The following is a 24,944-nucleotide window of genomic DNA, read 5'->3' as shown; positions in this document are numbered from 1 at the left end:
TTTTCTTTGTAGTGTTTATCTAAATTTTTTACATAGTCTAATGCGGCTGAACATGGGGAGGGAAGAGAGAGTGAGAGAAAGAGAGAGAGAGAGAGAGAGAATATGGCGGAGGAGCGCTGCACAATTTTTCTTTGTATAGCCAATAGAAGTAAATGTTGTATTGAATTTTTGTATTTTACTTACCCACACCTTCCTCCATCTCCTTCCTCCCACACCTCCACCACCCGTTTGCGTTAAATTGTACGAAAGTTCTATTGTACAAAAATTTTCTGTTGTGATTATACGAAAAATGTCAGAGAAGTTAGCACTGCTCAATAAGGTAAATATAATGGCAAAATAAAAAATTTTTTGGAAATCATATTTTGCGAAATTTCAAGGTAATCGTTATTTTTATTTAAAGGAGGTCATATAATTACTCTATATTCCTATTCAGAAAAAATGTATAAATCCAACAATGTGCCATGTTCCACAGTTTAGGTGAATTTTACACAATTTTCAATTTATGTGCGCCACGTCATCCTTTTATCCGATCGATCTCAAACTTTGCACAAATTTTTTGCTCACCTAAAGGAACAGTACTGGATAGTTGCGTGCATTGTGTCTTGATACAAATTTTTCTCCAAGTATTGCATAGGGGCCACCCTAATGTACATATTGGACAGGAATAAACGTTGAGTTAATGTTTTTTCCGCTTTCGGTAAATATATTTCGATAAATAGATATTCCAAATATCATAAGTTTTCCAATATCTTTTTATTTTATTAGAAATTCTACAGAACTCTCGAGAAATATGGTCTTATTTACATTTCTCGAGAAATGAAAAATGTTGAGAGATCAGGAACACCAGTCAAGCCTGCTTGCAGAGCCTCTCGAGCAGACATCTTGCTGTCGAATAATGAAAATTACGCTTCGAAAACGCAAAAGTGGGCCATCTTACACACCATGCACGCTAGATTGATCCTTTATGTAGCGATTGTGACTACGTTGGGGTTTCAAATGTGCATTATATGTAGAGAAATGGTCTGTCAGATACCGAACCCTTGCGATCCGCCTAGGCACACATAGGCGCTGCCCGAGCGGCGACTGTGTGCCACACACACTCTCACTCGAGCACACCGTCACTACGTCATCGTCAGCCGTATTGTGACGTCACGCTTGCTGGTGAAGCCTGACTTACCGGCAACATTTACTAATGCAGTGACTGCTGTCACCGCCGAGACGCTGTTGTGCGCTCCGCGACATTGAACCGTAGAAGATGTACCCAGCACCCCTACTGGACGAAAATGTTATTACTTAGGTTCTACTAGCGGCCGCTCTTTCGTTTTTGGCGTGACCATCGAAAAGTTGTCATGGTCAACTAAGGATCGGCACCCTTAATCTCCGAAATTCTCGGCGGTGATTTAGACGAGTGCAAACTCGTCGTACCGGCCGAGAAAAGAACCGAAATTTTGAGGGAAAGTCACGACGAGGTGCAAACGGGTCATTTGGGGGTTGAGAAAACCTACCATCGAATAGCTACCCGGTACTATTGGCCGGGAATGTTTCGCACGGTTGTAGAATACGTGCGACGCTGCCCCACGTGTCAGTTAACGAAGGTTCCTGCTTGTAATTCAAGATCTCTTTACGAAATGGGTCGAGTGTTGCCCCCTGCGGAAGGCCACCGGGGCCAAAATTTCGGACGCGCTCGAAGACCTTGTCTTCTCACGTTGGGGGACGCCCGAGGTATTGCTCACCGATAACGGTACCGAATTCGTGAATAAAGCGATTCACGAACTCGCACGAACTTACGGGATCGCAATCACGACGACACCCCCGTATCACCCCCAGGCGAACCCTGTCGGAAGGGTGAAACGGATATTAAAAACGATTATCGTATCCTACATCGAAAAGGATCATCGTACTTGGGACGCGCATTTAGCGAAATTTCGATTCGCGTATAACACCGCGTATCACTCAGTGCTGCAAGCTTCGCCCGCGTTCTTGAATTTCGGACGCGAACCGAAACCAGCGTCATGTATTCGCGAGAGCGAGGAATCGCCGGTTGACCTGGAGGTAGCGCTTATCGAGGGATGGTCAGAGCGTATGTCGCACCTGGCCACGTTATGCCACTGGGTCACCGAGAATTTAGAGCGAGCTTACGAAACGCAGGCGAAACATTACAATCTGCGCCGAAAAGATACGCGTCTCGTGGAGGGAGACCTCGTCCTCCGGCGGCAACGCGTCCTTTCGTCCGCCGCGCAGAACATCGCGGCCAAGTTATGCCCGAAGTTCAGCGGCCCTTTTCGAGTCGCGAAAGTACTATCATCGGTCGTTTATCGACTAAGTACCCCGGAAGGGAAGGACGCCGGGAAATCTCACGTGTCCGATCTGAAGCCGTACACTCCACCGTACGACAGCGAGCAAAGCGGTAACCCCCCAATCCCCGAATCATTTTCAGATGCCGTACCCGGGAGAACCCAAGGAAGTTAGGGAGGCGAAATTGAAATTACGGGAAGAGATAGATAAGTTGGGGGAGGAAGCCTCGCTCCTCCAACGGGCAATTGACAGCATGCGGCCCGAAGCAGGGCAAGGGGAGGCACTCCGACAGTGCGATGAGATGCGTAAGCACCTCAAACGCATTACACTGGCGACCAGGATCCTGGCGAATTACATTCGCGTGCCGCCGGGCCAGGAGCGTGACGAGGGAGAAGGCGAGGCACCACTTTCGGCGCAAGAGAGAGTCGCGGCCATATTGTTGCCGCAAAACGACCCGGCACCACCTCAGTCGCCGCCAGAACTCCTCACGGCCGCGCCGACGATAGAGGGAGTGTGGATTCACGAGGACGCGGAGCCGCCGGTCACGCCACGGGAGGAAATCGCGGCTGAGCAGGCGACGGCCGAGGCCATTCCGCCGCGCGAAGACGCGGTAACCCTTTCGCCGCGAGAGGAAGGCGCGGTCACGCAACCGACGGAGGAACCGATTTCGACACGTAAAGACGCGGGAGCTCCGTAGCAACGCCCTTCTCGAGGGGCTTGAAGACCAAAGCCCTATCGGTCCGAAGAGAGTCGGACGGCCCAGTGACGGGCAGGTGGCCCTTTCGGCGGGTGGCACAAATTTTTTTTTGGGGGGTGTGCGAACTCGCTATATATTTTTTTTCTCTCCCCTCGCACACACTATCGTTTGCCACGAGTACGCAATATTTTTTTTAGTGAAGTATGTATTGTGACGTGGCAGCTTTGCTGACGTCTATCCGAACCCTTTAACCGAGACCGGGTCACCTGCGAGCCGATGCGAATCGAGGCGAGCGTAGCGATCGATCTCCCTGGAGACAACTGGCTTCCAGCGGCGGAAAATTTATCGCATTTGAATGTCGCGCCGCTGGGCGCGACACGAAGTTTCAGGACCTGCTCCCTTGCAAGGGGAGCCGGCACCTATCCGAAGCTGCTAATTGGCGAGAGCCATTACGAGACGACGCCCGGCCGACCTATCGCGTAACAGCGCGAACGATGAAGACAACGGGGATTGGACCGAGCTCGGACCCGCCAACCCGGAGATGCCGACGAGGAAATTACGTCGTGGGGACGATCAACTGCCCAACCTTGCCGACTCTCGTCCAGGAACAGCCATGAGAGCTCCCCTGGAATAGCTCGGGTCCATCCCATCGCCCCCGCAGCGTTATCGGACGCGGCCCCGAGAAAATGAACAATTGTCGGAGGCCCGGGTCCGAATTCACTGAATTCGACCCTGTAGCGAGGAGCCACGCGATAGGTCCGGCCGTCGTAGCAGCGAGGATAGATGAGGAAGTAGTGGGGGACGCCCCATTTCCGCGTTTCGAGCCGACACGAAGTGGGTCACTAGGACGCAGGACTACGTAGTAGAACCACGTATTTTGTAACCGCGCTGTTGTCGAAAAGTATCGTGTAACGACCGCCATTATCGGGCTTGAATCGTGCCGTTTGGTAAGTACCGGTCATATTATTGTGAATAAAGTTCTGTGATTACTCGTGTTGGCTCGGGACGTCGTTTGACAGGTTCTTTAACCTATTTGCGCGGGCTAAGTGCTTCGGCATGTCCGGGGTCCGAGGCGAGCGTTCTCGAGCCGGGCGCCGAAGCAGTGTATCGTAGCGATCCCGAGTGGTTTTTGCGGGACGTACGACTTTCGGTTGCGGCCCTTAGATTTACGATCCTCGGAAGTTCCACGGTGGGACGACGCGACGCGCCCGCTTCGATCTCGCCACGTGTTTGCCGTCCTCGCCTAGTCTCTTCGCATTGCGACGCGTATTCCATCGCGACTCGGCGGAAATCGTGCCTTTCCAGGCTTGTATTATTCACGCGGAATCCTGTGACCGCCGAGTCCGACGCGAACCGGGAATATTACGCGCGATCGACCGAACAACCGTCGAAATCGATCGAGATCGCGCCGGCAGCCATATTGTTTGCCGCCGGCTCTCGCCGGTGGCCTGTAAACGTTTTGTTTCCGACGTAATAAACGATCCTTGTCTGCCGTAAACGTCTCGGTTCATTCTTCCCTGTGAGAAACGTTCCCGTCGCGGGGAATGCCCCGTCCTTCATCCCACGTGAAATCCTGGACCGTTCTATCGCTATCCCAGGTCGCGCAATCCTCGTGTGTTCGAGAAGCGGTCCCTCGGGTTTGAATCCCGATTGCTTTCGTGTGGCACGCCTACGTGTCTGGCGCCCGTAGGTTCCATTTCGAACTCTCGAGGGAGAACGATTTCGAATACACGAGTGATTGTTTGTCCCGGGAGGACCACGTTTCGCGCGACCGAGCGTGGCCCGGCCGTCAGGCCATAATTTCCCGAGTCCGGTCACCGATTCTGTCGAGAACCGGTGAACGGCGTGACAGTATCATCTCTCATAATTAGCGTGAAAGATTTCTTTCGAGACACCCGATCCCCTCCACAGGTCAACCGACGCCTATAGCTCGTCCGAGGTTCAGGTGCAGTCATCAGGGATTGTCGTTCGCTTGTGCTGTCTGTGTTTTGTTGTATGGTATTCGTAGGGCGTGGTTGTCGCTCTGTGGTGAAGACTCCGTTGTGTAAAGGACATCTCTTAGGGAGGAACGCTCTCTCACCTGTCCAGCCGCGGATCACAGGGTCGGCGAAATCGTGTCGGTCCGGTCCATTTTAAGGGGGGGGGGGAGAGTTGTGACGTTGCAACGTTTGCGACGTCCCTTCTCCGGTAACTTCGCGTATGTTCGAGAACGGTAAAGGACCGGACCGCCCTCTAACGGGACACGTACCGAGACAGGATTCGAGAGCGCTCCCCTAAGAGATCCCGATATTATCGAGGACCTCCTAATGACATCTGTCGCGCGTGCCGAGAACGGCAAGTTTCAGGGCCGTATATGGAACGCGCAGAAGGAACCACCGATCTTCCGAATTATCACGGGAACGTAATAGCATCCCGCAGCCAGGAAGCGCCCGACGGAAAAGCAAATGGCCGATTTCGAGAAATTAGAGCTTGGTGCGAGGACACTCGGCAAGCAAACCGGAGGCGCCGCCAGGACAGCAGCTTTCGAACATCTCGTCCGATACGGACCGACGGAAAACCCTGACGTCGTCTCGCCCCATCAAGGGAGAGCTGCCCCGGGGTCGGTGCCCTCGTAGCCAAGAAGAGGAAGCCCCTCCGCCGGTCAAGCGAGCGATAAGCTCCTTGACCAATTTCGTGATTGTCCGGGGCCCTAGGACGCGAAGAGGGTACGCTCCTGTGCCATAGAGTTCACGCCGTGGAAACACGCCATAGGAAATTCGGAAAAGCGATCGAGTGGGGGGGAGCCGAGTTCGATCCGCTAGGCGGCCGAAAATCGATGGATCACTGTCGCGCTGGCTTTCGTTACCGCTTCACGTGTCTCGCCGTTGTACTCGCGTTGAGAATTATTGCAAGTTGCATCAAAGATCGTGAAGTGCCTGTTAGAGGGTCTCGTGCCGCTTAGGATACCGTTCACCTGCGTTCAGGCCATGCCCACGCTATCGGGAGCCGTTGAAATACGAGAAGAATTGAAAGACCACGAGAAACGGTAAGTCGCACTTGTGATCCATTCGGTATTTTCGTTGCGCGACGGCTCGACCTTCGACGCGAGAGGACGAACGCTTCCCGTTCCGTCCTCGATAATTCGCTCGCATTCCTCTCGGAATGCTTTGAGGTTTTCGTGAATATTTCGTGAGAGTTTTCCTCTGTAAATTGCGTGCGAAAGAGTGTCTTACGAGGAGTCGCGTTCGTGAGAGTAATCTTTTCGGTATCTTCGCGTTTCTCGAATCCTGTGTCTCCTGTCGAAGCGCGTATTCTTTCCGTCGGCGTTCGATCGCGTAATCGATAACGTACGCGTCGGGGCGAATCACGTACGGAAGTCATCGCGGCAGTCTCGCAGTTCGCCGGTCATCTGCGCCTCGCGTTTCCGAAGTTCGTTGCGAACGAAACAACGGTAATTGTCAGCGGTATCGTTGCGAGCGAAATCGGTAAGACAACCGCGCGGCGAACGACCATCTTCTCGCTATCTTGTACGAAGAGCGCGGGCTCTCGGGTCGCGGCCACGTGGCCGCTGATTTTGTACTTCACCGACTGCTGAAATAAATAGCTCGAGACCATATCGCTTTCGAATTATTCGATCCCCTGTGAGATCTGTCCTGCCGAGAGGGCCGTCCTAGTCATTCCGTGTTCGAACCATCTGGCTTAGTCGCGACGTCGTTTTCGATCCGCGTATCTCGAAGATTCGACTCTCGGCCTCGGCTTCTCCGAGCTCGAGCATTGTTCCGCGTTTCGTGTGGCATCCTAGCGGTGCCTGGCGCCCGAACCTTTAGTTTTTCGTGACGAAATCGTCGAATCTTCGAGTCTCGTATTGTCTCGGGCGGACCGCGTGTTCTCAGCTTGCACGCGGCCTGGTCTCAGAGCCTGCAAGGCCCGAAGTTAACCGGCTTCCGCGAGTCAAACCGCTCGTCAGAAAAAGGCTAACGTGACAATATGTATGTATTTCTCTCCTGTATGAGAAAACAATTTCTAAACGAATATCAAGTTTGTATAGAATCTGTAACAAAATTCTCAAAATTCATAGAGAAATAAACTACGCAGCTATTTTTTTCCATATTATCTAGTTTCATTTTTTAATTGAAATAAAAATTTCAACGCTCAGAATCTTGTTACATAAAAATATATAAAAAAACTTTTTAAAAACCGTTCCGGCCGATCTAGACCTGGCTGATGCGCTCCAACCGACGTCGCGTAGCCGAGCGGATGACGTCACGTCAGCCGCGCGACCCCCCACTTCGCGATACGCCGAACGCGTGATTTTCGGCACGCACTGGCGGATCAAGAGGCATTCGTTCGGTTAACGGTCACTGTCTCAGCTCGTTACCACCGCTTCGTACGACCGTTAACATCTCGTTTCACACCGCTTTTCGCTACACCGCTGGTTCGCACATCGTTTAACACAGTTTGTTACACAGTTAAATACAGCTATTTGTTACACATAGTGTTCTGTCAATGCAGTTGTTCTTGGCATACAGTGTTCCGTTCTTTCACCCGCTAACGATCCCAGACTCTCGATCCGATCTCAAACAACCACGCTTATATTAAATTGCATTAAAAAGGAGAAAATAATTTTTTAGACATTAGCGACAATAAATAAAAGCGTGGAGCGCCCATGAAGATTGCGTCAATATAGTTTAGCGCTCCACGCTTTTATTTATTGTCGCTAATGTCTAAAAAAATTATTTTCTCCTTTTTAATGCAATTTAATATAAGCGTGGTTTTTTATATATTTTTTTATTTTCTACTTTTTAGTCTTTACATATCTTGTAATCGATTTTAATTACCACTTCAACCAGTAAATTCAACCATCTTTTGTAAAAGGAAAAATATTGTGTCATGTGTGGCGGCTGGAAATAGAAGTTTCCATTCTGTAGGATCAATCGTTCAGGAGCTATTGCAGTGTTTTTGACAGGTAAGGGCGCCGCCATATTGGTTTGTAGTGACGATCGCGAGCTGGTTACCGACATAGACATATAGAGATAGACTGCGCGGCCTGTACGAAGCGCTGAAGCCCACAATGGCGGCAAAAAACAAAAATAAAACATCAATAAATACATCAATTGGAAAGAGAGCGCTATGGACCCCGGCTAATGCTCTCTCTCTCACTCTTTGTACCGCGCGCCGCCATTGTGGGCTTCAACTCGCCCATAAGACGGCGCAGTCTATCTCTATATGTCTATGGTTACCGAGCAGAATCGCCGGTCCTTGTCACCCTCCACCCCGACCTAATCCTAACCAACTCAGTAAGTAAACTGAGCTCCTTCGATGCGAAGTGGGCCAGTGGAGTGGGGATGAGTCGGAGTGGGAACACGTAGTGGAGTAGGGAGCGCTGGCGCGCGGAGTGAGGATCGCTGGCCGCGATGACGTACTACCGAGCGTCGCGCGGGGAGGTGTAATGGTTAAATTTTTAATAGTTTATATCTCCTAAACGCATAGTTTTTTTTAAATTTGTTTTTTAATATTGCATTGTCACCCAGTTCTGAGCTATGTTTAAAGTTTCAAGTCTCTAGCTTATCGGGAAGTGGTTTAAAATTCGATTACACGATTTGACGCATACAACAACGACAACGTGAACGACAACGACAACGACAACTCGGCAAGTTAATATAAGCGTGGTAATAATAAAAAGCTGTTACACTCGAGGTAATTACGCGTTCATTATCGCCGGCAGTCACGATACTATTAGTAAGCAGTGGTAAACTGTTGTATCGAGGGGCCGTGGTCTCGAAAAGCGGGGGAAGGAAACGGTACCGGGGACGTAATCGTCGTGTGAAATTCATCGTGTCCGCCTCGGTGGAAACGCGAGAGTTCGACAAACTCACGCGAAACGCGTGACCGTCGGCGAACCTCGCAGAATACGAGGATGGTTGGCAAGGCTTGTTTACTATTCTGACCGCGACTGGCTCGCTACCCGTTGTCTTTTCAGTTCCTGGCTGCGAATACGCTGTCGAACGGCCGATAGGCAGCCTGGAACCGCTGCATCGTGACCGATAAATCTGCCAACTACCCCTATCGGGGGTGAGGACGGTCTGCAACCACCGTTCTTGGCCCGAGTCTCGTTCCACGATGAACACGAGTTTCTTCATGTTAGTCTTCCCTTTATACTGTCACAACACTTGGATGGACACTTTATTAGGGTGCTACATACGAAACGTTCGATCATGAACAGCAACGTCAGACAAACAGTCGATCCAAAAAGTATTTAAACCCCACTATTCTCGAAAAATAAAAAATAAAACACATTCATTACATACAGTCATTCTAAAAATTTTAACTTACACCTGTGTGCTTTTCTGTGTAAATACCTACTAGTCTTACTACAGTGCTGTGAATAATTAAAACTCACATTTATTTCCTGTATTTTTTCGTTATTATTTCCAAGAATCCACTAAGTAAGTTTTAATACATTTATGATGAGGTAGTACGACCTTTTCTATGTTAACAGTTTCTTGCTATCTCTTCTTCGTGAAATGTAGTAGCTGAATGTTTCAAAACAAGGAGATTTGAGCTGTGAATGTTTATAAACTCAGTCACTGTCATACGTCATTCAGAACGTTTATGTGAAGTTTTGTCAGATCTCCTTAGTGACAGTAATAATAAAATAAAGGAAAATGTACTAAATACTAAATGAAAGATATTAAAATTAATTATGAGTTTATACTTGTTCACAGAGAGGCGGATTAGGGCAACGGTACGCGGACTAAGCGGTCGCGGGGGGCCCCGGATACCAAGGGGCCCCGAGCTCTTAAAATATCTTAAAGATTTTGGAAATGACCGAAAAGGTTCAAAAAACCCTCCATAAAATAATCGAAAAAATCTAATATAAATAATAAATACATATTGTGCAATTATTTTTGTCACAATATTTATGTTCTTGTGAACAAAACGTAATGCCTCGTACAGACCTGAACATTTCGACGAACCGCGCACAACGGCGAACGGCACGGATTTGTGCAATTTCCAGAATTTCTTGCGAACAACTAAGTAAAAGAAGAAGAAAAGTTATACCATAGTGGAGGCGACTTCACTCCTGACAAAACTGGACAAATATGAAACCGCCCTAATGATAGTGATTTGGAATACTATTTTACAAAGAACAAATGCTACTAATAAATCACTGCAATCAGTGGAGTGCGAACTATTGAAAGGATCTACCCTACTGAAGTCATTAAAAAATTTTATAAATAATTTCAGAGAAGAATTTGAAAAACTTGAAAAAGAGGCAACTGATTTTTCAGGGCTATCATTTAATGTAGAAGAAGGACAAACTCGCAGACACAAAAAGAGAAAAATGTTTTTTTATGAAAACAAAGAAGTCGGATATGAATTTACAATAAGAGAACATTTTATAGTCAATTAATTTCATTTCATTCAGAACTATCTCGAAGAATTCAAGCGTATGAAGTTGTGTAGAGCCATTTCGAATATTTTTTTATTTGAATTTATCAAAAGAAGAAAAAAGGATCGCGATGAGTAAGTTGAAGGATATTTACAAAAATGATATTGATGTTTATACTATGAAGATGAATGTGTGACCATTTTTTAATGTTTCTGAAAGAAAACGAGGACAGCATAAAAATCACACCAGACATCTATCGAGCAGCCAAAGAAATGTCTTGCACATTTCCGAATGTTGAATTATTATTGAAATTTTGTTTAACAATTCCGTTATCTAATGCGTCAGGAGAAAGATCGTTTTCTGTTTTAAAGCGTGTAAAAAATTATTTAAGGAGCACTATGGGAGAAGAAACGCTAAATGATATGGCTATTCTGTATATGGAGCTGAAAATTTTAAGCCGAATTGATACTGCCAAAATAATTCATGAATTTGCAAGAAACAAAGCAAGACGGAAATTCATATGAAATAAAAAATGTGTAAAATGTATGTATGTTTTTTAATAAATTTATTTAATGTCTTATGGTATGGAATTTCTGATTACTTTTCTTTTTTGTTTATAACTTAATGAGAGTTTTCTTGAAACTTTTTGTTGGGGGGAAGGGGGCCGAAATTTTGACCGCTTAGGGCTCCCACTTGCCTTGGTCCGCCGCTGTGTTCACAGCTTAAACCACAATTTTAAGAACAAATGCCATTTTTTTCAAGAGTTCTGAGGAACAAAACTAATATATTTTGTTTGCTCACTTTTGTTTCGTATTAGAATATAAAAATGCATAAACAGTTTCGTCAATTTTTGTTCCAGTACTATGAAAAACATAAAAACATGGTTGAGTTTATAATTATTCACAGCACTGTATGTCCAGAAATGCACTTTTCGCTACTACAGAATAAATGAAGCTTTTAAATTACACAGAATGAAGTAATTTCAATAATGGCAATTTTAAATACCTGCGGTAAAGAGCTTGTGTTCTGGCAGTGAAACAATCTTCTTTTTATGAAAAGGGGGGAGAGGTCATGAGGCAAGGTGTTACATATTTCATCGCTGTTCCAAGTATCGATAGCAAGCTGCAAGCTTCCGGGAGATTGATAGATACATCACGGTGAAAATTTATTTCGAGCCCGGAATGCGCGAGGGTAGTTTTCCGGAATTGTTCCAGGCGAATAGCTCGTGGAAATAGTCAAGAAATTGCGAAGTATACGTAACGTCGTCACGTACGCACGCGGAACAGGGGAAAAGACCGCGGGTTCCTCTGTCTCTCGGGCCGAGTAACACGCAATGGGGTGCAACATTGATTTAATGCCGCACGTGCGGAGCATGGAAAACGCTGGAAACCCAGTAAATTGGTTGCACAGTTTCGGAAATTAATTAGGAACGTTATTCGACGTTAAGTTGCTTGATACATTTATATCTGACATGTTTCCTATCTAAAATATTTCCGATTCCTACTGCCTCAGAAAGTATAATCTATCTTGTTGTTAGTGAACATTTTAAGCACTATATACCCTATACATACTGCTTGAAATTGATTGAAGCAGAATTTGTATAAGCATATTTTATTTTATACAGAAGTATAATTGGTCTTACAATTAGTGAACATTTTAAACAGAACATTCCCTATACTACTTGAAGATTTCATTCAATTTGAACCCTTTACTGTGAAGATTTCAAGCAGAATTTGTAAAAACATATTTGATCTTATACACAATCATAATTTATGTTAATGCAAACTGTAAGCAGAATCAACCCTGCCTTTTTTCTTTTCAAAAATTCCAAGCCGAACTTGAAACATAAATATTCCTGGAATACTCTAGTCTTATTTCCACCCTTGGAACTTGGAACTTTGTGTGGGAACATTAAGTTTATTTAAACCTATTTTAATTTTAATCTATTTGAGTTGAACCCCTATAAATTGCACTTGAGTAGCATGATCTAATTTAATTTTTGCAGGTAAGATTTCAGACGGAATTTTAACAAAAATTAATTTAACATCAATTTTCGTAAGTACAGTAAATGTTCTATAGACGCAACAATTTCTACACGATAGATGCGACCAAGAACATCCCCCCCCCCTCAACTTAGTAATCTGATCTCGGCTCGGTATATCCATGTGAACCACTACTAATGCGACGCGGAGAGGCGCAGTCGTCGGCACAGTTCAAATGCCCGTGCGTCCTCACAATGTAACACCAATATTCAATCTTTTTTATCATTATTCATTTTTTTATGAAACTTCCACCAATATATTCGTGGCATTTTTCTGCAAGCACGATATTTCAACTGTATTTAGAGGTTTAATTGACGATGAACATTTCGAACGCAATGAAGGACAGCGTATTGGAAAGAAACAGACGCGGACAGTCGCACTCGTTTCGGCCACGCGCGGTCTCTCTTTACACGCGCTGTCCATCTCTGCGTTCGGCTCGGTCTTTGAAGCTCAAAAAATAGCTACCCTGTACGGTAGATGCGACCAAATCCCCCCGAGGCTGTCGCGTCTATAGGACTCTAACGCAGCTTCACCGTCAACCCCAACGCAGCTTCAGTGCGTTCTTCAAGCAGGAGAGGATGTGAGTACCTATATATTTTCTATACATATTATATTACGTTTTATGTATGTATATATTTTCTTTTCAACATCTTAAATAGAAGAATAATTAATAGAAGGTTATTTAATATCTTGTTTCCCTTTTTGATTCCAGGACTCTAACGCAGCTTCACCGTCAACCCCAACGCAGCTTCAGTGCGTTCTTCAAGCAGGAGAGGATGTGAGTACCTATATATTTTCTATACATATTATATTACATTTTATGTATGTATATATTTTCTTTCCAACATCTTAAATAGAAGAATAATTAATAGAAGATTATTTAATATCTTGTTTCCTTTTTTGATTCCAGGACTCTAACGCTGCTTCACTGTCAACCCCAACGCAGCTTCACCGTCACCTCCAACGCAGCTTCACCGTCAACCCCAACGCAGCTACAGTGCGTTCTTCAAGCAGGAGAGGATGTGAGTACCTATATAGAATTTAGGAAGGGCATTTAGAGTGTCGAAATTCGAAATGCACGCTGAAGCACGAAAACGACGGGACGGTTAGACGAAAAATAGGATGCGAGAAGAGGATCGGTCGAGCGGTTAACGAGTTCATCTCACTATTATATCACGAATATACTCTGTTTAAAAATTAACAGCATCTTCGCCACTGGTGAGTATGTGTCTTCGACTTCTTCTTTCTTATTTGTAGGTATTCTCTGATTTCCTTTTATAGATCCATTTTACATCTAAGGCAATTTTATCCTTTGGTTTATTCACTAACGTCCAGGTTTCGTTCTTATTGATACTGTCCATCTCACGATCCATAGCTTCCATCCAATATTTGGCTTCATTGCTTGTGACCGCCTCCTTAAATATAACAGGTACATTTGCATTGCAATAATTGACGTATACTAATTTACATGACCCTTCACTTCCATATCGAACAGGTGGTCTTTTCTCTCTTACGGATCTTCTTAGTATCAGTTCCTCATCCTCTTCTTCTACATTGTCACGTTGTTCTTCCTTCAAGCTTATATTTGTATTATATTGTTCTTCTTCATTACCTTTATTATTCGATTGATGTCCTTCTTCATCACTTTTGTTATTCGATTGACGTTCTTCTTCAATTTCATCGATATCCTTAAATCCAATACATTTTATGTCTTCTTCAATGACATCTACATGTCGGGCTGTCACTATTCTATTATTTATAAGAATCCTGTATCCAACATCCGTGTATCCTAGGAGAATTCCAGATTCTGCTTTCTTATCCCACTTTGATTTCCTCTTGACTTCTGGTACTCGAACAAAAACTGTACTTCCATATAATCGTAGGTTATTAACGCATGGCCTTTTACCAAAGAATATTTCAAATGGTGTTTTTCTTTCAATGGTATTAGCCAGTGTTCAGTTTTTTAGATAAGCCGCTGTTCTTACAATTTCTGACCAATAGCTTCTATTTACCTTTGATTCTGCTAGCAAGCATCTTGCCATGTCCATTATTGATCTATTATACCTTTCTGCTGTGCCATTCAGTTCATGGACATATGGAGGGCACGGGTTTATACGAATTCTTTTTTCTCGTGCAAAACGATAAACATTTGAATTTATATATTCTTTTCCATTATCACACCTTAATGTTTTAATAAACTTGCCAGTTATATTGTGGACTTCATTTACATACTCCATGAAGCAATCAAACACTTGTTCCTTGGATTTAATACAGTAGACCTTTGCCAGTTTGCTGAAATCATCAATAAATGACAGGAAATACTTTTTTCCACCATTTCCTGTAGTTGTGTGTGGCCCATTCAGATCCGTATGGACTATTTCCAATATCTCTGTTGCTCTGTTTCTACGGTTTTCAAATGGCAAATTGTGCATTTTATTTTGTATGCATATAGCACATTTCATATATTCGTGCTCCAGCTCCTTTGGTGCCCCTGTCAGTAACTCACATTTTTGCATAAAATACTCAAATAATTGAAGTTTACATGCCCTAGTATACGGTGCCATTTTTCCTTTAACGTTATGTGTGTTTCACTTACCTTATTTATTATATTTGCTTTTCTTTCCATCTTTTCTGCATTACAATCGCTTGTAACTTTATACAATCCATTTTCCTTTTTTGCCATAGCAACCAGCTTCCTATTTTGATTATAAATTTTGGTAAAGTCTCCTTTGGATATTATCGTATTCTTGTCTGTCACTTTTGCGTAGCTTATCAAATTTGCTTCCATATTTTTTACAAAGTACACGTCTGGTAGCACTACTTTCACCCTTTCGTTGTACACTGAGAAGAATGTTGTTATTGTTCCTGACTTAGTTGCTTGCAGTACGCGACCGTCACCAACCTTTACGTTTACTGGAACTTTGAGTGTAACACATTCATCAAAATACATATCTTCATTTACAATGTGGTCAGTGCACCCACTGTCCAACAACCACTTCAGTTGCATTTCATTTTGTGCACCTTCATAGGTTATGTTTGACATGTTCACCTCTGTTACAAAACAACTTCCCTGCGCGTCCTTTTCTTGAGGCCTTTTATACTCATTTCGAACACTGTGATAATTTCCTCTGTGCTGGTATCTGCCACGGCCACGACGAAATTGTCTATAATTTCCGCGAAACGATCCAGTTTTGAATGAACGACAATCTTTCTGAAAATGGCCAGGTACAAACGCGACGTACTAAAAGACCCTACCTAGCTAAGAAACAGATTACTACCCGCAGGAATGCCTGGCGTTTCTACGGTCACTGTACTCGCTCAAAATCTAGCAGTAAGAAAGGCAGTTGTTTATTCGCGAACTACTTGTTGAGGTGAAGTGAAGTTGCGTTGGGGTTGATGTAAAGCTGCATTGGGGTTGATGTGAAGTTGCGTAGAATCCTCGAATAAAAAAGGAAACAACATATTAAAAAATCTTCTATTAATCTAATATATAAAAATGGATGTTTGTATATATATAATTAATAGACTTCGAAACTGTTTGACCGATCAACATGAAACTTGGCACATATATGTATTTTTTCATGGAGAAGGTTTTTACGCTATTCAATTTGTTGTAACTCGCCGCTGTAGATGGCGCTGCAATACATCAACTTCTATACCGTTGAACCTATCGCTATGAAAATTGGTATACATATGTATTTGAGAACGGGGAATCTTCTATATAAATAATATAATATATAATAAAATCGTGTCTGTATGTATGTATGTATGTATGTATGAATGTATTAATGTATGTTTGTAACGACATCACTTGAGACCAGCTCAACGTAGAAAGCTGGGGCTTGAACCATTAGACGCGGCGTTTCATCGGGAAGGTTTAGGAACGAACCGCATTCAAAAAAGTCTATTGGTTCAAAAGTTGTGACGTCATTAGGCCGCGTCGAACGGTTCAAACCGCAGCTTTCTACGTAGGTGAGTGCGAGAGAGAGTGAGAGAGAGAGAGACAGAGAGAGAGAGAGAGAGAGAGAGAGAGAGAGAGAGAGAGAGAGAGAGAGAGAGAGAGAGATAGACAGAGAGAGACATAGAGAGCGAGAGATAGACAGAGAGAGACATAGAGAGCGAGAGGAAGACAGAGACAGACAGATAGATAGAGGGGGAGAGAGAGTGAAAGAGAGCGATATAGAGCGCGAGAGAGAGAGTGAGTGAGAGAGAGCGAGCGGATGAGTGCGAGAGAGAGAGAACGAGAGTGCGAGAGAGAGAACGAGAGTGAGACAGAGAGAACGAGAGTGAGACAGAGACAGACAGAGAGACAGAGACAGACAGATAGAGAGATAGAGATAGAGATAGAGAGAGAGAGCGAGGAGATCAAGAAGAGCGAGTGAGAGAGAGAGAACTACAAAGCAACGCGAAAAGCGAAATGGAATTGAACAAAATAGATTATCACAAACACGTTTAATACGTATATGCTTTTAATAAATACTGTGCCACAGCAACGCGTGGCGGGGGAAAGCTAGTTATTCTTCTATTTAAGGTTTTCAAAATAAATATATACATACATAAAATAATAAATAAATAATAAATAATAATAATAAAACAAGAAAGCGAGCTAATAAAAACGTATTAAAAAGGAAACAACATATTAAAAAATCTTCTATTAATTATTCTTCTCTACTTAAGATTTTCAAAAACAAATATATACATACATAAAATAATAATAAATAAATAATAAATAAATAATAAATAATAATAATAAAACAAGAGAAAGCGAGCTAATAAAAACGTATTAAAAAGGAAACAACATATTAAAAAATCTTCTATTAATTATTTTTCTACTTAAGATTTTCAAAAAAAAATATATACATACATAAAATAATAAATAATAAATAATAATAATACAATAATACATACATAAATATGTTATTTATAGAAAATATATAATTACTCACATCCTCTCCAGCTTGAAGAAAGTACTGAATCGAATCAATGCAAATGATCGAACCAGTGCGCCGAAATCACTAAAAATATCGTTTTTAACAACAATATACGATCGACATAAGCAAACAGTTATCTTTGAATAGTTTGTTGAATTTTCTATTTTCTAAAATGAAAAACCTTTCAGACACATTCTGAGGAAGTGTGAAGTAGATTTCATCATTTAATTAAGAGATTCTATTCAGTAATGAAGCTTGTAAGAAATGTGTGTCTCTTTAATAGTAATGTTTAATAATTTCCTCATTGTATCTATTCTGTAAATTTGTCAATTTGTTATAAGTGAGAGAAGAAGTGGTAAAAGTGTTGAATTTATTGGTAATACTATTTCTAATGAAGTTCGGAATTATATTATTTGATCTGCATTTATTATTTCGTTTTCTCTCCTTGCATATCCATTCAAAAATCTTCAATATGAATTAAAAGAAACATTACTTTTGTCAGTAAGAAGGAACACTGCTACATATTTGTACGATATTCTTTATATTCAAATTTCCCTCTCAACGCCATTAATCGAACCTATAGTGCGGTAACGCTATCGTAACTCTGTTCGCGTGATCAACGGGTCACGCTACAACGGCATTCGCCACATTAGTGCGACCCTCTTAAAAACAGGCAGAATAAAAAGCTCTCTTAAAAACTAAAAAGTCCTATTGCATTGTTTTGGTCCCAAGATTTAAATAAAGACAATCCATACACGAAATATGTCTCGAACAAATTTAATATTCATAAAATCACTGCCCCTCACTAATGATGTATGTAAACTGAACGACGAACATCAAATTATTTATATGTATATTATTCCCCACACGTCCGAATAAGTATCGCATTATGCTGGCAAGGTGTGCTGTCCAAAATCGGGCAGATTCAGAGCATGCTAAGCTTCGAGCGTCGTTCTGACAGCTCGCATCGTGCGATTACAGGCTATGCTTGATATCTGCCAAGGCAGACCTGGCTGACTGGGTAGTTAAGCGCTTCGAAGATTCAAGGTTTTTCTGTGCGAGGAATATACCTGTTGCTATATACAGATCCTTGTATCAGATGATCGCATAAGTTCGTGCCCGATTTGAAAATAAAAAATGGTTAAATTTCATTTATATCAATTATATATAATTTATACTATATCATTTGTTTACACTCCGCCGTGCAGTACAGTTTGCTATATCTATGAAAATCGGGCACGAACATGTGCAATCATCTAATACTTGTGATACTTGTGTAAAAAGTTGAATCCGCCAACCAATTCAGCGAACTAGTTGCCAAAGTGTAATGGGTGAACATTTTTTCAGGCAATACACATTTTATCAGAATTATTATCTTATAATAACGAGATAATATTTTGTAGTTTAGATTTTAAATTAACATTTTTAAGCAATTTCAATGTTTTACATGTGGCATTCAGACATTAGCGTCGTGTCTAGTTCCCTGCTGATGCTTAATCTTTGATGCCCGATTTGTTCGCACTCGTATGGTATGGGTCGTAAAGTATTATATATTAATCAGCATTGATTAGTTTTCGGGAATGTTGCAATAAAGTGTGGCTATTTTTCGAGGATGATACAGTGAATGATGGTGGAATGGATTGTGTTTTGGAATGTATTTGTGTGTGCTCTCTTCGTAAAATAACAAATCTTATTCCATTCATCTTCTTCGGTGGCGACGTTTGCTTGTTTCTTGCGGGCAACCACTTACAGTGGTGGAATCAGCGTATCAAGATCGTTGTTAAAATTTGTATGTTTTGAAGAAATTCCAACGTAGTTTCATGTATTCCTCGATTACTATTAGAGGCTACTAAGGATTGCACATCCTTCTGCTATAAGGATTGTGCATCAAAACTGCACATGCTCCAATTCAGAAAACTGACGTTCATTTTGGAAGTTGTGTCCTTATTGTTTGATCCTTGGCGATGATGGCACATCCTGAACCTGAGAATCCGTCTTCTCAGCGTCAGCTATAGGAACTGATATACCATAGCTGTAACTAAGCCTGTATTATTCGAACTACACCTACACATAGTTTCAGTTGTACAAACACAGGCTCGTAGAGGCTAGTTTCGTCAACCTCATTTTTTGGAATATCGTCCACTGTCATCGAAACTGATGAAAACAGATTTGTTGGATCTAATCTGGAGGTGGTCGACAGATATTTGTGGGTGTTCCATTACGATGTCGAATTCCGTTGCGTGAATGTGTCGAGTCTAAAGCTCAAAGGTATGCTTTGACTGGATACTTTAGATTTGTCGATTCCGATGATAGATACTGAGCTGGGATATCATTGCAACAACCGAACTCCTCCAATTGCTGGTCAAGACGTTTGAATATGTTGTCTCGCCATGGGGGGGAATCGCTGATTGTTTAGAATTTACCTCCGATTTCTTCTATGAATATCGTTTTCATTTCGGATACTTAATGTTTTATTGGAAAACAAAGGATGGACAACAGTTTTGGTTGTTCTTCGAAATAATAGATCAGTTGCTATGTCATCTGCATCGAGTTTGTTGCGGACATAAGTGGAGTAAGCTGTTCGCTTTTCCTAATCGATTGCTCACCGCCAGATGGTGTCGTTGCATACAAAAAGACTTTATTGCAAACGAAGAACGTTTCCTCAACGGATGAATAAAATCGCAATGCAATTGAAATTTCCGAAAAACTTTGTATGGTGGAGAGAACCCAGTTTCGCATTCGTGCTCGACACATCGAGGTCTTCCATAATCGCCTGTCGGTAGTGTAAGTCGAAGGTGGCACTGAACGATGTAGTTAGAATATTCTGATTCGTAACTACGTTACTGCCGGTACATTCGTCGCACTGTCAGGTCCATGTGGATTTCCTTGAAGATGTCTCACGCACGGTGGACTTGCGGGTGTGATCGTTACCGCGAATAGCGACAACACACGTGACTCGAGACGGGCTAGGTAATTTGATTGGCAGGATTATTACGATCACTGCACGATAAATTCTCCTTGCTTTTCCTAAAGGCTTCTTTGGAATTTTGCTCGTTATTTTTCAAATCCCACCATGGTTTCGATAGTCGGATTCTTTTTGGCTGCGTTGAGTGCACGATGGCAAACTCCCTTTTTTGCAGTTCCATCAAGGTACCGCGTAGTCTCCCGATTTCCTTGGCACTGGTTGGTTCGGAAGATTTCGGCATTTGCTGCTGCAACATCCACGATTGTTTCGTCTGAATTGATTTCATGGCCTGTGTTGTTTTTCTGGTAACGAGGCCAGCCAATTGTATTTTACAGATGTTCCATTTGAGTAGATACGAGATTTGATTAGAGAGTTATAGGTACAAGTCCAAGGTATAGGAATCTGGAGATTGGATTTGTGAACAGTATCAGGTCAGACATAATTTACTGCAACATCATATTCCCAGAATGCATCGGCAATTTAGAGAAAGACAAAAGTAGAGTAACACCTTGGTAATCATTGGAGAAAGACGTATGTGTATCCAAACTATTCTGACAAAATGGTATGTAAGCTTGTTCTATGTTGACCGATTAAATATACTGCAACACATTGCTAACCATATTCTTCGAAACGCCTAATTCAAACGATGTACGTATGCGTTGCAATTATATTATCAGTACTTGTACATATAAAAATGCACAGTCTTCGCGAGAACGCAAGAGATGGATTGAGATATCGAGCAGTTATCGGGCACAGCCTTACAGATCTTAAGTCTGTGACAGCCTGGAATCGTATGATGCCAGCAGATGGCGAGCATTATGCTGTCATTATGTCAATATGGCTCTGAATCTGCTCGATTTTGGACAGCACACCCAGCCAGCATAAAGCGATATTTATTCTAACGCAGATGTATGGCATTCTGCTGGCACTATTAGTATGCTATGTGATAGCACCGCCGAGATACAGTCGGTGCTAATAGTATCTCGTCGGTGTACAGGACAGGTCGCACTAATGTGATAGATGTTGTTAAACTAAATTTCTATTGTACTAATATATAGCAGTCTTCCTTTTTACCGACAAAATTAATATCTATTTGTAGGATTAGGTGATTTGAGGTAAAAATCAACTCTGCGTGTCCTATGCTTGACAGGGGCGATATGTCTTCATTCGTTCTCTGTAGCTACAAGTAGTCTCGCTGTGCGCTCGGACTAGACTGACTTTTCTCGTTCGTCGTCACAAACAGGATTTTGACTTGGATCTATTCCGACTCTCGCATAACACTAGTTTACAAAACGATACAAAACGAAATTGATTTCATGTACATTTGATGAGAGGTAACTTTTGTTATGGATTTTCTCCCGCCGAATTCGAAAATAAAGGTTAAAATTTTTTTATGGAACAGTTTTTAAGATGGCAGTGGAAAATGTGTAACAAGGAAATAGAGTGTGTGAAAGCAAATACTGCATGTCACGATCGATACAAATGCGATAAAAATATTTGCGAGAATAAGGTAGGAAAGATCTTATGGTAAATTCCCCACCCCCCTCACGCACCCGGGGTGTCGGGTATGCGTAACGCATTTTCACATTAAAAAAGTATAAGTTGCATAGCGAAACACAGAGAACCAAATTCGTGTCCGACGTGGTCGCGCGAGATCCCTATAAAGATTTGGTAGTTTCATCAGCATGTAATCACAGTATTATAGGTTAATTGGTCGATAATCACGTCTAATTTATTAGTATAGTATAGTATATCATGGATGGCGAAACATTTACAAACAACGAAAGTTAGACGCAAAAGTTATCTCTTGAAAAAGATCCACATCAGGATCGAAACGTAGAGTTTCTAATTAATTTGCAAAATTGCTGTGTTTCATCACTGATCGAACCTGTGCGCCGAGATCATCGCAATTTGATTATAGGTTACGGTGCGCACGATCCTTCCAACGCAATTTTGGCAGGCGGCGAATTAATCGTGTACAATGTAACAACATACTTTTTCACCCTGATCGCCGACATTTCGCCAAAGCGGAAGATAATGAATGAGTTGAACAAATATAAAAAGAATACTTGTTCAAAAACCTCCAGTCCATTTTTGAATAGCCTCGCTTCGTGATTCGACAATTTTTAATATTATATGTACGAATGTTAGCCGCGACACCGGTGAGGCAGAAACTAGCTAGCGCCGGCCGTTTCTTATGTATCGACACCGATCATCTGTGCGAGTTTGATAACAAGCGACGGGGTGATCGACCGCACATGTATACCTCGCCGCATCGAAAGTTTGTCGAAGTCGTCATATTATATCGGGGGTCATCGTCTCCTGTGTTTTCCCTACAATGATTCCGTTACCTAATTCCTTTGTCTCCCTCACAGCCTCGTTTATTCGGTCATTGCCCTAATGAACGTTGCTGCGATCCTAGAAGTTTAATTTCAAAGTCCCCACTCCTTAATTCTTCCGAAACCGATGGCCCACCACTGTATAAAAGAGAGCAACGTTTGCCTCTCGCGGAATTATCGTAATTTCTACCTTGTCATACTGACACGCTACTGTTTTCTAAAAGTCGTTACGCCCGGTTTAGAGTTTAGACTCGCGATACTCGCTGTTCATACCGACCGTATTCACTCATCGTTCATTTCAACATTTATATCATATTCCTCTTGTAGTTTTCTGTTTTTCTTTAAATATATTTTCTTGTTACACATACCTGTCTCAACCTTCTATTTCATACCTTCGTTTCTATCCTTTCCCAACTAGAGTTTACAACAATACTTGTTATGCGGAGTATTAATTGTTCGTTTTGTTCAACGTTATAACAAGAGAGAGAGAGAGAACAGTTTCTCCTTTGTCAACGTCAAAATTTTAAATGCTCAAAAACGAGATTTCCTAGACAATTTGTTACGTTAAAGCTGAATTTGAAAATGTACGCAGAAAGGATAGTGAAAGAGATAGCCAAGGAATACAAGAAGAACCTCGAGCCGATGTTTGTGAGCGTACATGTAAATAATAAGGACAGATTACATAGATTATCTGTGGCAAAAACTGAAAATTAGATCCACTCACGTTAGCGATTATAGACTATATTTATTATTAATATATTTATTTAATGAAAATAATCGATTTTTTAAATAATCGATTAAAAATCGACATCCCTACCCTGTATAACATAAATGATATCTAGGAAGTCCGAGTCGATGACAGTCGACGAGTTAACTCGTCCTCGGCGGATTAAAATATGAAAATCAGCGGTCCGTCCTACGACGAAACGCAAAACACAGCTTAGAAACCTTGCAAGAACGTTTCTAAATCTATCAATACTCGATCACAAGCAAAACTAATATCACAAGAAACTCGCAGAAAAACCGCAAAACGGGAACGCAGAACAAACATTGCCCCGTGGGGGATGATTCTGGCTTTTACAATGATCTATAGATCTAAAAATAATCTTCTACTACCCTCATTCTCAGGAGAGTACTCATTACAAAGATTACAAACATTAAAAAAATAGTAGATAATATATTGCCCCAACTTTTTCTATCACAAAGTTAATGATAAGTAGAAAATTGCCCCGTACACCAAGTCAACGGCGCTCCTAGGGGCCAAAACCTCTCTTACTATCACTGCTAAGAAAATTATTCTTCTCGTTCCGGAAACTAGCTTCCTTTTAGCAAAATTACAATTCGATTTCTTCAATAGTGAATAACAAATTGCCCCAGAGGGCATGTAAATGTTGCCAGGAGCCGCGATTACCCTTCTCGCTATCGTTGAGGAAACTAATCTGTTATTACCGCTAAAATTCTATTTCTTAAACAACAATGAATAATATGTATATCGCCATTTTGGTTTTGTTAATGTACAGAAATTACGAACCACAAAAACATTCTAATTATTGAAACCGTGAAATAAATCGAACAGGCTGAAAATAGTATAACAGTACTTCTAAATTCTCCTAATGTTTCTAATAAATGCATCAAATCCGCTGTCTAATCGTTATCCGTAAGAAAACGATTTACCTTTTATCGCTAAAACTTGCTAACCCGGAACGTGGTTTCAATGCCAGACTTCCTCCTGGACGCTCTCGTGATCCTGTTCTTACCAACTTCGTTTGCACTCTCGTACTCTGTGTCTTCGGACCAGTTGCTATCCGTGGTCGTGCAGCCGGCCGGTGATTTATCGGATCTATCCGAGTACCCAGAATCGACGACGATGGTCTCGTCGATCTTGAAGAGGTTCCTGGACAGCGCAGGATTCTTTCTGAAGGTTGCTCCCCATGGAATGGAATGCGCGTTTTCGTTCTCACTGTCGCACAGTGGTCCCAAAGCCCGAAAACGTGGACAAAACCTAAAAAATGAACTTTCAGCTAGGTAAGTTTTAATTGTGGGGTTGGCTACTCTAAGAGTATGTCTACTTGGAGGTAAACGGCAAAAAGGTCGCATTTTTATACCTAACCCACAGTCGCAGTCCGAACTTCGGTTTCATTAGACAGTGCCTTCGTACTCTTCCAAGTCTCGGTGCGAGTTCTAACTGTACAGTGCGTAAATTGTATTGGAACGTATCGATTTTAAGTGTGCATTATGGATGCTGTTTGTGGAGGTAAGTTGCATAGTTTTTAGTGCAAAATATTTATTATTAACTGATAACT

The 24,944-nt window shown here is 42.3% G+C and overlaps 2 protein-coding genes across 2 annotated transcripts in view; both read right to left on the bottom strand.

Moving 5' to 3' along the window:
* LOC143214783 (uncharacterized) overlaps nucleotides 1–24,449 on the bottom strand; it is a 34,243-nt gene extending 9,794 nt beyond the window's left edge. Inside the window, exon 1 of the mRNA XM_076436171.1 lies at nucleotides 24,316–24,449. The gene's annotated coding sequence lies outside the window, so the exon portion shown is untranslated. The remainder of the gene's footprint in view (nucleotides 1–24,315) is intronic.
* Nucleotides 7,664–18,519, bottom strand: LOC143214785 (uncharacterized). Its single transcript, XM_076436174.1, has 2 exons — nucleotides 15,003–18,519; nucleotides 7,664–14,897 (listed from the first exon to the last, which is right to left on the bottom strand). Exons 1-2 carry the CDS (start codon nucleotides 15,447–15,449, stop codon nucleotides 14,865–14,867), a joined length of 480 nt encoding a protein of 159 aa, XP_076292289.1. The 5' UTR covers nucleotides 15,450–18,519; the 3' UTR covers nucleotides 7,664–14,864.
* Nucleotides 24,450–24,944: the final 495 nt, after the last annotated feature.

Source organism: Lasioglossum baleicum, chromosome 13 (genome assembly GCF_051020765.1).
Source record: "Lasioglossum baleicum chromosome 13, iyLasBale1, whole genome shotgun sequence".
Lineage (NCBI taxonomy): Eukaryota > Metazoa > Arthropoda > Insecta > Hymenoptera > Halictidae > Lasioglossum > Lasioglossum baleicum.
This window is presented reverse-complemented; position numbering and strand designations above follow the sequence as displayed.

Excerpts from the sequence above, each read along its gene's own strand:
- LOC143214785 (XM_076436174.1), bottom strand. The coding sequence starts at position 15,449 with ATGTCAAACATAACCTATGAAGGTGCACAAAATGAAATGCAACTGAAG. Across the intron at positions 14,898-15,002 it reads AAGCAAATATAATAAATAAG|GGGCACCAAAGGAGCTGGAG; the intron begins GTAAGTGAAACA and ends AGTTACTGACAG.